Source organism: Diachasma alloeum, unplaced genomic scaffold (assembly GCF_001412515.2).
Source record: "Diachasma alloeum isolate Michigan unplaced genomic scaffold, Dall2.0 Dall_scaffold_00199, whole genome shotgun sequence".
NCBI lineage: Eukaryota > Metazoa > Arthropoda > Insecta > Hymenoptera > Braconidae > Diachasma > Diachasma alloeum.
Window position 1 is genome coordinate 1919410 of NW_021680364.1, and position 14761 is coordinate 1934170.

General features: G+C 37.6%; 3 protein-coding genes across 6 annotated transcripts in view; 1 reads left to right on the forward strand and 2 right to left on the reverse strand.

Moving 5' to 3' along the window:
- Positions 1-639: 639 nt before the first annotated feature.
- On the reverse strand, positions 640-3067 carry LOC107035604. Its single transcript, XM_015253090.1, has 3 exons — positions 2799-3067; positions 1625-1780; positions 640-1042 (listed from the first exon to the last, which is right to left on the reverse strand). Exons 1-3 carry the CDS (start codon positions 2974-2976, stop codon positions 822-824), a joined length of 555 nt encoding a protein of 184 aa, XP_015108576.1. The 5' UTR covers positions 2977-3067; the 3' UTR covers positions 640-821.
- Positions 3068-6072: 3005 nt separating this feature from the next.
- Positions 6073-12753, reverse strand: LOC107035658 (enoyl-CoA hydratase domain-containing protein 3, mitochondrial). 3 transcript variants are annotated; one of them, XM_015253188.2, is made up of 7 exons: positions 12484-12753; positions 9094-9203; positions 8775-8855; positions 7905-8078; positions 7635-7825; positions 6852-7012; positions 6073-6416 (listed from the first exon to the last, which is right to left on the reverse strand). In XM_015253188.2, exons 2-7 carry the CDS (start codon positions 9130-9132, stop codon positions 6181-6183), a joined length of 882 nt encoding a protein of 293 aa, XP_015108674.1. In that variant the 5' UTR covers positions 9133-9203; positions 12484-12753; the 3' UTR covers positions 6073-6180. The 3 variants fall into 3 exon arrangements, with proteins under 3 accessions (XP_015108674.1, XP_015108673.1, XP_015108675.1); XM_015253187.1 differs by lacking the exon at positions 12484-12753 and adding an exon at positions 10053-10121; XM_015253189.2 differs by lacking the exon at positions 9094-9203.
- Positions 10319-14761, forward strand: part of LOC107035656 — an 11244-nt gene continuing 6801 nt past the window's right edge. For both annotated transcript variants that reach the window (XM_015253184.2, XM_015253185.2), the window contains exons 1-3: positions 10319-10602; positions 12556-12833; positions 13617-14014. In XM_015253184.2, the coding sequence (XP_015108670.1) occupies positions 10398-10602; positions 12556-12833; positions 13617-14014 (881 nt within the window). In that variant the 5' untranslated portion in view covers positions 10319-10397. The remainder of the gene's footprint in view (positions 10603-12555; positions 12834-13616; positions 14015-14761) is intronic.

Consider the following 14761-nt stretch of genomic DNA (forward strand, 5'->3'; position numbering starts at 1 on the left):
GGGGGGGGGGGGGGGGGGTCGTGTACAATCGCAGATGGACACATTCCGTTGTGGAAGCGTTCTAGGAAAAATGGCGACAGCAAAAAATTTTTTTTTTGCGATTTTCACACAAAATGAATTTTTTTCCAACATGAAAAATTCAAAAAATTTTGAATTTCTATTGGAGCATGTTCCTAAGGACTCCCTCAATCCCCTCAAAACTTACCTTGAAGATTAAAAATTATTCATTGATTTCCCTCTTCATTCTCATAATTCTCTTCAAATCATTAACAATGATTGAAACCATTAACACTAATGAAATCACTAACAATATTTATAAAACGTCCATGAGTATATGAACTTTAATAAATTCCATTTCTCCATTTTCAGAACGAATAGATAAGCGCGCGCACAGGTCTAGTAAATATATAAACCACGTTCTCCTTGATACTGATACTCATCAGTGTCCATTATCTTCTTTAACCGGAATTTTTCTCTGCACGTGTATATTTGTTTCTCACGAGTTTTATGTAACATGATTTGCCCCGATAATTGCTCTAAATTATAAATAACAAATAATACGAGTGATTGCCATTTCTTAGGGTCAAAAGTGTCCACTTTGCTCCACTCGCCCTTAATAATTCAAATCCGTAACGCCACTTCCTGTTTTTATCAAAATTTATTATCACATGTGACAAGGTGCATCGAGCAGGTCCGATAACAATCGCAAAATACAGAAATTCCAATATTCCGATGCTATTGATCCCACGCACTGCCCTCGTCTCCTCCATGTCCTCATTAGTTTTTCAACTAATGAAATTCGGTGATGACTCATCACCTCGTCAGTGTTTCGCGGCGGCATTGGCCACGACTTCGGCTGAAGTCGCGGCTGCAGAAGTTTCACGCTCGAAAAAACTTCCCCAGGCCGCCGTGAACACCGTCGCCTCAACGTCACCCTCGGGATCAGTATTCTTCTTGAAATTATGAACTGAGTAACGGTTGTAAAGTCCCCAAATGCTGTTCATTAATTTACTGTTGTACTTTAGAGGAGTCAGCTCACGACCTGGTACCGAAAAAATAAATAAATAAATAAACAAACGTAGAGGACGAGAGAAACATTTTCTAAAAATTACCCCTGATTTTCTATTTCATTTTCTACTAGAGTTACGGTTATAACTGCGCGTAAAAGTCAGTGGTGAATTTTAACATTTTCTCATCGCCTACACACACGAAAAAATTTAATAGAAAAATCTATCGAATTCGTTGGAAAATTCTGTTGAATTTCTATTAAACTTTATATTTGTTTTTGGCTGATTCTATTGACGTGTTTAATAGAAAAAATTCAATAGAAAAAGTTGACAGAATTCGATTTTTCTATATAACTTATTCTTTTCATATATTTTCTATAGAGTTTGCTCAACTCAAATCTTCTAATTTTTTCTCATTCTATTTTTCTTTTCTTCTCATCAAGAAAATCAAACGAAAAAACTTGGAAAATTTGTGCCGAGAAAATTCTATATAAAATATCTCAATAGAATCGGCCAAAAACTAACAGAACAGTGCAATAGAAATTCAATAGAATTTTCTAACGAATTCGATAGGTTTTTCTATTAAATTTTTCGTCTGTGTAGTGAAGTGGAAATACCTTCCGTCAAGTTCTTCTTGAAGCCACCGCCGCGGTGATCTCGGTCATCGCCTTCCTTCTTCTCCATTTTCACAAATAAAATATTCCGTTCGTGAGTTTCTCGCACTTTACGGACGGCGAAAGCACCCTGAGGTACAGCAGCCATTTTGCAACACCCTGAAACGCACGTCAACGTGATATTCAAATGATAACTCTTAACAATACTCCCGCGTGGTTCCAAACAATTGCACTGAGAGAAAAATTTCCTAATATGTAGACCATATTTACTTGAGAGAAGTAAATTCAGTAGCGACGTGGCAAAACGGTTCAATTCGATTTTGACTATTCATCAATTTTCATTGAATATCTCGGAATTCAAGGCAGATAGCAAAATTTTTGTCATAATGTTTTCTATGGAGCACGTTGAGAGCTGCAAAAAAGATATTGATGAAAATTTCGCCATCTCCCTTAGATTTGGAGATATTCCTCGAAAACTCGGGGAAACTGAATTATTTTCGATTGCTTAAGTCTCGGAGTGTTTGCGGTTTACGGAAGTCGAACGAATTCTCATTCATCACTATCGTTGCGCATTATATCAGGAATATATTACATATCGTAGTATTGAAACTGCATAATTAAAAAATCATGAAAACAATAAATACTTCAAGGAAAAAAATATAATTGAATTAATTGAGTATCAAATATACTAGAATCAAGAATGATATACTTAAATCAAGTATATTCAAGTATATTTTATACTCAACTCAAGTATATTTTTCGGCAATTCTTCGAGTTCATTTGCAACAAAATCGTACTTGCGTACAAGAATATTTTAAAGTATGAGACCTTTCTCGGGCCACGCGAGCTGCGATGCCTGCGCGAGTTAAACAATTTTCAAAAAATTACTTGTCTCAAGAAAATGTGTTTCAGATATTAGAAATTTTTTTTCTCACTGTCTGGGAGACTCGAGCAATGTGGACACTAGCCTTTGTTCGGAATATGAGCAATTCATTAAATAATCGATGAAATGGGATAATTTTTTCCCCTCGTAAAGTACAACTCTTGCACTTCGCGCTGCGTCCGGACGGTGCGCAATTGATAAATTGATCTCTGCATTGTGAATATTAAAAGAAAATTCAAAGCTGTCCATGTTGCCCGATCCCTCCCCAGAGACATTAAAGTCCGTTGCACGCACCGTCACAACGATCGAAGATCAGTTCGTAAATTTCTCTCTTCGTAAACTTCTTAATCTTGAAGTCGAGGTCGACACTTCCCTTCGCCAAAAAATCTTCGATCCTGTTTATCACCACCTCGAGCTTCTCCAACTTGTCAAATCTCATACAGACACCTGTGGTATTCACTGGGAATATCATAAAATAGTGAAAATCCTGTTTTATGGGGAATTGTTCGGTTGCGCACGATATACTGAGCCTCGGTTTCTGGTGAGCGTTATCAGACTGTCAAGAGTGTACTGATGAATGGCGGCGGGCTTCGGCTGAGGTCATTTATACAACTTAATCGGCCGGGGCTCTTGGGAAGGGGTGACACTGCTTCACAGTCCGATTATTGACTATCAACATTGGTTTCGTTATTAGGACTTTATTTCAAAGTGGACTGAAATGAAAGAGAACGATCGCTTCTTCGTCGAAGCGATTGTTCATAATTGACGAAGTGAATCAGACTGTTCACTTGTTTTTCTACGCTTCAGAACTGTAATAAAATGATGTCACAATTTTTAAATGATGCGATTATTTTATCCTTTAAAAAAATTCGTAAAAAATGTTTTTCCGCCTTAAGGGGAGACTATTATGAGACTATTATGTTTATTTCAAAGTGGACTGAAATGATGAAGTGAATCAGGCTGTTCACTTGTTTTTCTACGCTTCAGAACTGTAATAAAATGATGTCAAAATTTTGAAATGATTCAATTATTTTATCCTTTAAAAAAATTCGTAAAAAATGTTTTTCCGCCTTAAGGGGAGACTATTATGAGCTTTAAAAGTCGTGGGATAGTGGATTTATACGTCTAAAAACGAATAATTAGTGCAAAAAAATTAATTGTTTATTATTCGTTTGCTCCGCAGATCCCTAAAATGTTAAAAATAGTCCACGGCCTCCAATTTTTGAGCTACAGAGGTTTTTTGTTCAAAATTTTTTAAATATTGTGCACAATAACAATTACGAATTTGTTTTTTGAAATTCGACTCCTACACAGCGAATTTCGTATTGTTTAGTATAAAAATTTGGGCCATTCGTGTAGAATAGGCCGAAAAATTATCCTTAAAATATTAAAAATATATTTTCGATTCTTTCAGAAATATTTTCCGGGATACTTTACATGAACGGTGCAATTGTTTATTAAAATAATAATGAAATTAGTTGTGTAGGAGTTGAATTTCAACAGACTAATTCGTAATTGTTATTGCGTATATTTTCAACGTTTTAAACGTTTGGGGTAAAAGAACAATAAACAATTAGGTTTTTTGGACTAATTATTCGTTTTTGGACATATAATCGATCTTCAAAGTACGAGAAATCTCATTAAAACTCATGGTAGTCTCCCCCTAATTAATCAATTCATAATGAACTCAATCGGCTAGTAATCTTTCCAGGAAAAATTGAAGAAAGAAAAATGTTGAGAAATCAATTTCGTCTGCTGGTCGCACATGCGAGACTCTCGGGGAGCCGATAAATTTGATAATTTTCATATTTTTCGGTGGCATGTTTACACCAACACTGGAATCCGCATTGAGTAATTTGTTGATCGGTCGAAACATTCCTTCGTGCGTCACAGGGGTATAGCACAGATGATACTCCACCGACTAGGAGAAGAAAGAAATCTAGCGATCGTTGTACTGAATTAATAATTTGTGAAACGATTATGTAGGCTGTGGGCGTTCATCAAGGGATCCAATTTTCAGAAAGCAAATTGAATTAGCAATCGCAAAAATGCACTGTCAGAACAATAACGGCGATATCACGGAATCGTCACATATTTTGAGAACGTGACGAAGCTCGCGTCGGGTCGTAGCTCCGCGATAAAAAATCAACGGGGGGATCAAGGTCGGGGAAAATAGATCGCACGCTGTGAGAAAAATCACGTCCCCCCGAAAAATATGTTTGGTGTCCAATTAATTTAATTGTAGACGGGGAAAGAATATGATTATAATTAAACACAACTACGATTGGAATTGAAATTGACGCGCGGACAACTTCCGGTAATTTAATTCAGGAGTGAAGTGGTAAAACGGTACAAGTCAATTTTGACTACTGACCGGTTTTTACTGAATATCTCGGAATCTAAGGGAGATGGCAAAATTTTTGTTGAAACCTTTTTTGTAGAGCCGATTCAGAGCTACAACAGATGTCATTACGGAAATTTTGCTATCTCCTTTAGATTCCGAGATATTCGTCAAAAACAACTGGGAGATAAGTCGTCTTGAAATGTTTTACCACTTCGCTTCTGAATTGTCTCAAAAAATAATGAAATTTTGCTGTTTCGGAATTTCTTTCGCTGAGTTTCATTCATTAATCGCGATGAAGTCACTATCATGATTTTTCTGGAAAACATTACGCTGCAATCAATTTTTAAAATAAATTTCTTAAACTGTTCATTTCATCCATTTTTAGACACTTCAAAATTTTTTCAAACGGATTTGAATTGAGCGCGATGATATCTACAAGTTGAGGCCCCATTTTCTTCACCGAATAATCCAGTATTTTGTAGAACCGTATTATTGGACAGCAATTTTTTCCCTCAGCGCATGGATGAATCAATGAACTAATATTTTATTTTTCAAATGGGTCGCAACGAAAGGTCAGACCGAATAAAAAAGAAACTCGAGATAATCAAATGCTCTCATTAGTGCACCAAAGCTGCCCCGTGTGAGGTCCATGTGCTATTGGAAAAGTGATATACCACAAAGAATAAAAACGACTGAGGATAGGTTGGGGTTATCTCACGACGAGGCTAACAGTCTACAACGCAGATAAAATATTCCACCGTATCTGAAGCACACGCTTCACTCAGTGGAAAAAATACCGGCGAAAATGATAGAATTCGCTGCAATGATCAAGGATACAAAGAAGATGTATTTGGAGACTTTGTACGAAAATTTAATCTCATTAATCGCCAGGCTATTTAGAGCACATAAATATGCCTCTTACATAATTTATTTTTACTCAATTATCGATTATCTTTTAACATTTGTTTCGTCGTTTCAACATTTTGCAGACGTTACAAGATAATTTCGGTCACTTTCAAGGCTACTTTGATTCTGTAATCTCGTTAATATGAGATTGCATCCCTTGTTTCGCATAAAACAAAGATTTTTCGGGAGCAAAATACGACATTTCTTGCGTGTACAGAGAATGCAATTTTTTTTCAACTACTGAATCTATTTTTCGGCACAAAATTTTTCATTCCGGCGCACTCTCTGCATGCTTGGCACAAAAAAATCCTTTTGTGATGATTTTCAGAAAACTATTTTTTCGGCACAAGTAAGACTTGTTTGAGAACTTTGTCGTTTTTCTCTCAGTTTAAGACAATCCAGTCTAATCGATTTCACGTGTTTGTTTTAATCGTCTTCTCTGCCGAATTTGTGGCTCCATTTGGGTTTTCTTTTCCCAATAAAACTGTTGATGCCTTCCTGTCCGTCCTTCAATTGCAAGTTTCCCACCATTATCTCAGTTCCGTAGGTGTATGCGGTGGATGCATCGAGTTCCAGTTGTTCGTAGAAAAAGTTCTTCCCCAAACGAACGACCGAGCGACTTTTTGAATTTATTGAATCCGCGGTTCTTTGCACTTCCGCATCTGCATGAGTAATGGTTATTTGAATAATTTGTAATTATTGCAATTTGTAATTATTGTAATGTCTCCATTGCAATTCAGCAGCGAAGCGGTGAAACGGTTCAAGTCGTTTTTGACTTTTGGCCGGTTTTTGATGAATATCTCGGAGTCTAAGAGAGATGGCAAAATTTTTCTCATGAGCTTTTTTATAACCCTCAATTGGCTCTACAAAAAAGGTCGGGACAAAAATTTTTCCATCTCCTTTAGATTCCGAGATATTCGTCAAAAACTGGCCACTGGTCAAAATCGATTCAATTCGATTTACGCTTTCGCTGCTGAATTGATCTGATGCTCTTAATCTTCTTGATTGAAGTGAAGGGAATCAGGGGATTTGGAGAAATAAAAACGACGTTGTTGTTAGTTCTCCAAATCTTTTCACTTCAATTCCGTAGGATTTACCTAGTTGATCGTTAGCAACGACTTTGCTAACGAGTCCAGAGTTATAGGCTTCATGCGCGGAGATGGGAAGACCCGTGAACAACATGTGAGCGGCTACTTTTCTGGGCACGTTTCGAACCAAGGGGATGCCTGGTGTTGAGCAAAAAATTCCGAAATTCGCCCTGAAAGTATCAGTAGTACCTCGTGAAGCTGAAATTAATGTTGATTGCGGAAAAATGGACGAAGCAAAATCAAACCGTTTGGGGTATTCAACCTTTTGGGGTACGGCAAAATGGACATTTGACTTTTTCCAACGTTTAATGGGCAAAAGTATCTTTTTACCCGATCTCCTCTATTATTTCCGCCGTTCTCACTCGGAAAAATTCATATTTTGAAAAAGATATTTAAAAATATCTTGAATTGGCCCAATTTCCCCATATTATTTTTTTGAAATATATGTATGTAAATATATTTCATATATTTTTTATATATTTCATATATTTTTCTTATAAAAAAAATTGAGAAAAATAACGTAAAAAAATTAATTAGTCAATTATTTTTAAATTATTTAAAAAATAATTTTTTATTTTTGAAAAATATATGGAATTGGCCGATATTATATATTTTCAAAATAAATTATTTGCTGGGGGTTGGTGGATCATCGATCATTTATCGGTGTGATTTTCCCAGCGAAAGAATTAAAGAATTTCCCATCCTCCAGACAAAAAATGGTAAAATGCCATCAAGAAAGGGTTAAATGCTCCAAGCCCAGGTTGATTTACCCTCTCGTAATGAGAGTAATACCCAGGAGTGGAAAAACTGCTCCGCTCAGTGCAGATAACGATATCACAGGCGCTGACAAGTTGACAACCGGCGGCAGCCGCAAGACCATCGACTGCAGCGATCACAGGAACCGGTACAGTTGCTATCGTCTGCATCAGAGCTGCAGCGGTCTGGAAGACCTCTTTATGGTGCTCACTACCTGTAGCCGAAGCCTTAATTAACGATGAGTAATGACCCATGTGCGCAAATTGAAGCAGATGTTAATTTCTTTTCTATTGCGACTGAACTTACTAACTCCTTGAGATTGTGTCCCGCTGAGAAGACCTTGCCAGGAGCTGCGGAGATCACGATCGACCGCAAGCTCTCACTCTCCATATCTCTGGTTAAATTCCAGAGGAGGATCTTCATCATTTCCAGGGAAAGGGAATTTCTCGTCGCCGCGTGGCATAGCGTTATCGTCCTCACCTGCGCACAAAATCAGTAGCGAAGTGGTCGAACGGTTTAAAGTAGCTCTACCCTTATGGTGGGGTAAGCACCCAGTAGATGGACAGTGCCCTATAGATGAACGAGTTACTTTTGAATAGGAAATTACGCAAAAAAATGTTGAAATGCGAATTGTTGCTTTGAATTTTCACTAACTGTCGCGATTCTTAATCCCTGAATGGCGATTTTTTGTTCGATTTTTTTTTTTCAATTGCCAAAAAAACAAACGTCCATCTACTGGGCAGTTTACCCTAAATTCAAAGATTATTGGGAACTGCAAAAAATTGCAGATAACTCGACTAGATTCGGAATTCTAATTTTTTTCTCAATTCAATCGTTTGGTTTTTGGTTTTTATCGTTTTGGTTTTTCAAAGAAGAAGTGTTTAAAAATCAGGATTTAACCCAGTGTCTTACGTGAGAATCAACATTTCCACTGTAATCAAAGATTAAAATCTGATGTGAACAAATCTCGTGACTCGATAATATTGATTCACAATATTTATTTCAATTTAATTTGATGGAAAAGAAAAATACAAGTGTTTTTGCCAACTGAGCTAACAAGCCTCTGAATTTTTTAATGCGTGCATTGCTAATTGCTAATTTAAATACCCCAGAGGGATAATCAAATCAAATCAATCAAATTAAACGACTGCAATAGATCGATTTAAAAAATCCTACCCCATCTGTTTCATTGCTCTCGACGTATTTCTCACTCTCAAACGTGGTGTTCGATACGTAAAGTCTGGCGAGGCTCCTCACCTGCAACATTCAATTTCAAATTTCCAACAATGTCTGCGCGCGCAGCAACAATCACTTGCCCCACGGCGCATGCGCTGCCGACAGAATCACCATGTAAATATCCAACGCCCGAGTGATCACGGCTCCAATGCATATATTCATAAGCATTTTGTACTTTGAGATGACGTTGCGCAATCCCCCAAGGATTTATGGCAATGACTGACTATTTCCAGATGCATTAAATTTTATGAATAATTACCATCGACTTGACGACTCTGCCGCGCACTGACAATATCATTGTGACCGCTATCGCCACCTCCCGTTCGCCGAGTCGGCCGAGTCCCGATATTTGAAGGAAAATCTTCACCACTTGCAATAAAAAAATTTAGACTCTCAAGCAGAACTACAACAGCAAAAAATGAGCTCTTGGAGCCTCTCCTCGTATGTCGATTTCCATTCAATAAATTTCGCAACAGCATGGAAAATTAAAATTAACGTAAATAGATGAGTGAAGTGGAAAATACAGCACGCGCATTCGACCCGCGAATTTTCGAATGGCTAAAAAATGGAGCAATCCGTTTTATTTCAAATTAATTTAAAATTTATAAAAAGAAAATATAATATGGGCCAATTCCATGTATTTGTCAAATTTATAATGAATATATAAAAAATATATATGAAATATATATTTTAATAATATAATAATAATAATATAATAACATCATCATTAACAATAATGATTAATTAATATAAATAATAATATATTAATATTAATTATTATTACAATATATTAATATTAATTATTATTAATATATTGTAATAATAATTAATATAAATAATAATATATTAATATTAATTATTATTAATATAATTATTATAATTTTTTCCATTATTATTTCTATTATTTTTTTTATTATTGTCAATAGTATAGTTTCAAAATATATTTTTATATTTTTAATTGGGCCAATTTAAGATATTTTTAAATATATTTTTCAAAATATATTTAAAAATATCTACACCTCCTCTGAATCATGATTTTATTAGATCGAACCGTGTCAAGCCGAGTGCGCGTTGTGTTATGTTAGCAATAATCGTCATGGCAACTTGTGTTTCTCCCAACAACTAACATGGCGGATTACGAGGGTGAGTGTAAATGTGAAAAAGAAAATTAATTCGAGAATGTTTGGTGTTATCGAGAGGAAAAATCCCCCAAATTACCCTCAACGCCGTAATTTTTTTTCCCATGTTTTGCGTCACATCTCTGGGCTGTCAATTACTTGATGTTTTTCTAGCGCCGTTGCACTCGGGTTTAACAGCCCCTTCTAATAATATATTGAGTCTCATTCGTCTCGAGTCCCTCAGCGAGGGAATAAGTAGTGAAAATAGTGAGAGAGCCGAAAGCCCAACGAAAATAAACGCTTTCACGTGGAATCGGGGGTATTACGGAGGCGCTGAGGACTTGTGCATCAGTCGTGCATACCAAGTGGTGGGTTATGCTCATTCTCGATCGGTCTCACGGCGATTCAATCGTCAGTCGGGTTGCGATCATACAACGCTCACCAAATGCTGTGCTGTGTCTCGAGAAAATCTGTCGGGGGATCGGGATTCAAAAGATCGCCCTTGGTTCCTCCGCGCGGTGTATCCTTGACCAACTCCGCGGACAAACCGGCAGTTTCCACTTCGTCCTTGACTACCACCACCGAATCCAAATGTTTACCTTTATGTATAGACTCCGATTTTTGTAAATTGAATAGTATTACTGAAAAAGGTGAGCCTTCGGGAAAATTCCATGCGATAAACGCGTTGATTGCGGATGAGATTCACTGGGTAATGGGTCGAGCCGGTTTTTCACCGGTCACTAATTATACGCTAAGTTTTTGTTATCGCGCGTCTGTTTATAACGAGATCTAACGACTAATAAATGGTAATTAACACCTGTTCAATGCCGACATGTTTCTGGGAACTGCCGAGATTAATTCAATAGCGAAGCGGTAAAGCGGGTTGAGTAGATTTTGATTTTTGGTCGGTTTTTTATGAATATCTCTAAATCTAAGAGAGACAGCAAAATTTTCCTCATGACCTTTTTTACAACCCTCAATTGACCCTACAAAAAAGGTCATGACAAAAAAATTTCTAGCTCTTTTAGATTCCGAGATATTCGTTAAAAACTGGCCAATAGTAATAATTAATATTTTCTGTTTGTGAAAATTTATGTTCATGTGTGCTGTGGATAACGAATTTCTGTGTATGATGAATTTAAATGAGAGTCGTCTTTGATACGAAATTTACCATGGGCCAGTGTATTTCTAGTACAATTAACAGACAATAATCAATTGAGAGACATTGTGTTTTGCAAATATTTTCCCTGTTATTTTTATTATTTTCTACATTTTTATTCATTGATTTTTTATTTTAAATTATTGTTAATGCAATATGTATGTGAGCTCAGCTATTCTATACTTCTATATTTAATTGAAAGACTTTCGTGTGAAGAACAGTTACATATCAGTAGCGAAGTGGTAAAACGGTTCAAGTCGACTCATTTCCCAGTTGAGTTTTTGATGAATATTTCCGAATCTAAGGGAGATATCAAAATTTTCGTTATTACATTTGTTGTAGCCCTCAATCAGCTCTACAAAAAAGGTTCTAACAAAACTTCTGCTATCGCGCTTAGATTCCGAGATATTCAAAGAAAACTGGTCAATAGTAAAAATCGACAACCCGATTTACCTCTTCGCTACTGAATCGATTGATTAGACAAAAAACGACGAGGGCCATTCAATCCCGAAGTGCTTTAGGGGCACTTCATCCCCAAATTCAAAAGGTGAAAAACCGCAGGGTAGATTCACCCTCATCACTATTTTTTTCCGCAAAACCCACTAACAGTACAGTTGAACCTGTTGCCCACTCGCAATCCAGTTACAATAATTCCCCGCGAGCACTCATTCTAAAGCGAAAACTTCAACGAACCGCCGAAGGACAAACATAAACAGATCTGAGCGCAGCCGTCCGCTCTCCGCCTCCATAATTAAAGAACCGGGTACGGGAATCGCGAAGGTGACCCACGTGGCCATAACGGGCGGATCACAAAGAAAAGGCGATACTCCACTTGCGAGATGAAAACGGAAGGGAACGGGTATCGCGGATAGGTCGCACACACATTTCGTCGGGAGAACTTCGAGATCACCCAGAATACCGGAGGGGGACGCATTTGCCTCGTAAGCTAGGTACGAGGGACTCGGTGGAACAACCAAAAAAGGAAGCTTGTTGCAAACGTAGGCTGGAGCGTATGCGCGCGGGGGCGAAAGCGAAAAGCCGATGCTGGGACTTCCACACGAGTGTGGAAATTACTGGAGGCCTCTCCTCACCCAGATTATTCTTTTTTTTCTTCGTCCTTCTCTTCCTCCCGTGTTATGCACTTCGTTTCAGTCGCGCGCCAGTCGAGAGCTCTATTCACCGGAGATCTCATTTATGCATCGGACACTCGCGATTGATTGTTAATTAAATCACGCGGGGAGAGTTAATTGAACTCAGGAATATGTGTCAACTGCTGTTGCCCGCATTTCGCAGTGCTATGAATGTTGCTTCAACCCACCGATTATTTCGCAATTGTGAATAATAGCGAGAGTGCGCCTCGTGATCAACTCACCGTGAAAATAATCGATTAATTAGTCTGGATCTGTGATAATTATCGGCATTTGATTAATTTCAATGGCAACAGATGAGCCGCCGGTACTGCTGCCGTGCGCGATATGCGGACGGACGTTCAAGCCACAGTCGTTGGAGAAACACACGAGAATCTGCGAGCGGTCGGCCACCAAGAAGCGAAAGCCCTTCGACTCGTCCAAACAGCGGATGCAGGGGACCGAACTGGAGGAATTTCTACCGAAGCAAATTAAGAAGCGGAATTACAGCGAGGAGAGGAGTCTCAACAACACTTCGTGGAAGCAGACGCACGACGATTTCATCAAGACTATCAGAGCTGCACGCGGGGAATCCGTGAGTGCCCGCGATAAGATTCGCCGATGACTGTCTGATTTTGTTTTATTTTATTGGTGCACTTTCCTTCGTTCTTCTATGTTCAATCGCATCGAGTTTAAGATCTTTGTTGCAGTGTTGGAAATTTTGTGAAATTACAGTCACTATGGCATATGGATTTTTGATGGCGCGCGTTTGAATTCAATTTCAAATGAAAAGGTTCAATAAATTTCGCAGTCGTCTTGAGAATTCAAGAAAATTCGGGTTTTCATGTTGAAGAATCATTGATTTTTCAGTGAAAGCGTGAAATTTCAGTCACAATGTCATCTGGATTTTTGATGTTGCGAGTTTGAATTCAATTTCAAATGAAAAGGTTCAATAAATTTCGCAGTCATCTTGAAGATTCAAGAAAATTGGGTTTTTGATGTTAAAGATCATTGATTTTTCAATGAAAGCGTGAAATTTCAGTCACTATGTCTGGAAAATTCAAGAAAATTGAGGTTTTCATGTTAAAGAATCATTGATTTTTCAAGGAATTTTTGAATCTGTTTTTTTTAATCAAGAGGTGACTAAATTAGCTGTGCACGTAGAGAAAAATTCAGTGAGAATTACGGAACAATTCACGTAATCCGCATTTCTACGTTCCGTTCCGTAAAATTTCTCACTCGGGGAAAAATTACGAAACGACTTGTTGTCCCCACAGCCGATTACGTTTCGAAACGTAATTTTTGCGTTTTTTTCTGGTAATTTGTATCGAATTTTTCTCTCCGCGTAGATTTAAATTTGAAAATTCAAATTTACCAGGTTGAAACGACACCAGCACGCACGTTGGCCCCTATCGTGGCTCCCGGAGCCCCAACTCGCGCCAACGAGAAGGGCACATGTCCAACGTGCAACCGTCAATTCGGAATAAAGGCATACGATCGTCATGTGGCTTGGTGCAAAGACAGAGTAACGAGAATGCCGTCGAGTCCAGCGACCAACATGGCGAAAGAGCGTCTCGACGCGAGAATGAAATATCGCGCGCCAGCGCTGAAAAACCGCCGCATGACGAACCGTGACAAGTACTCGCCAAATTCGAATTTCAAGAGCACGCAGTTGTCGTTGAGTCTCAAGCCAAAGAAAAGTGTATCGTTACCCAGCTGCGTAAAGTCCCTGGATAACCACAGCCCCATAGGCCTTAAACAATCAGCGATCTCGGGGTAAGTGTCTAATTTTCATCTTTGGCTTGACGCCAAACTTTTGAATTTCTTTCACTCGTATTTTTCGGCCTACAATTAACGCAGTTAAAACTGGAACATCCGTCCCAGTTGGGAGCGACACATAGACCGTATTTTTGTCTCTTGTGTGGAGTTCAGTTCCGTTGTGATTTTTTCCACTTTCTTTTTTTATTTTACTCTTAAAACTGCGCGAATTACACAATTTATTTATTTATTTCCTTCACTTTGATACAGATTTCAATCCACCAACTCATGTTAATTATTTAGAAATGAAATAGACAAAATTCCTCAAATGCTTGCGCTAACATGCGCTTATTTGACTCTTATTTGCCTCTCCTACACTTAAATATCCCCTAAATTGAATTGAATTTTCCGCTTCATGTTTTTTTATATATTTAATACATCCATTTTAACATTTTTTCATGCCAATCTATTCGGCGTATTGTGTCATTAGATTATTTATAAATGATGATAGCATACGTTAAAGACATTACGATAATACTAATATGTAATAGAGTACTAAATGTATTATCAAAATAAAAATAGTAAATAGTAAAATAGTAATTTAAATAGTATACTATAGAATATAATACAGTAGCGAAGCGGTAAACCGGGTTAAGTCGATTTTGACTTTTGGCCATTTTTTGACAAATATCTCGGAATCTAAGAGAGATAGCAAAATTTTGCTCATTACCTTTTTTATAACCCTCAGTTGACTCTACAAAAAAG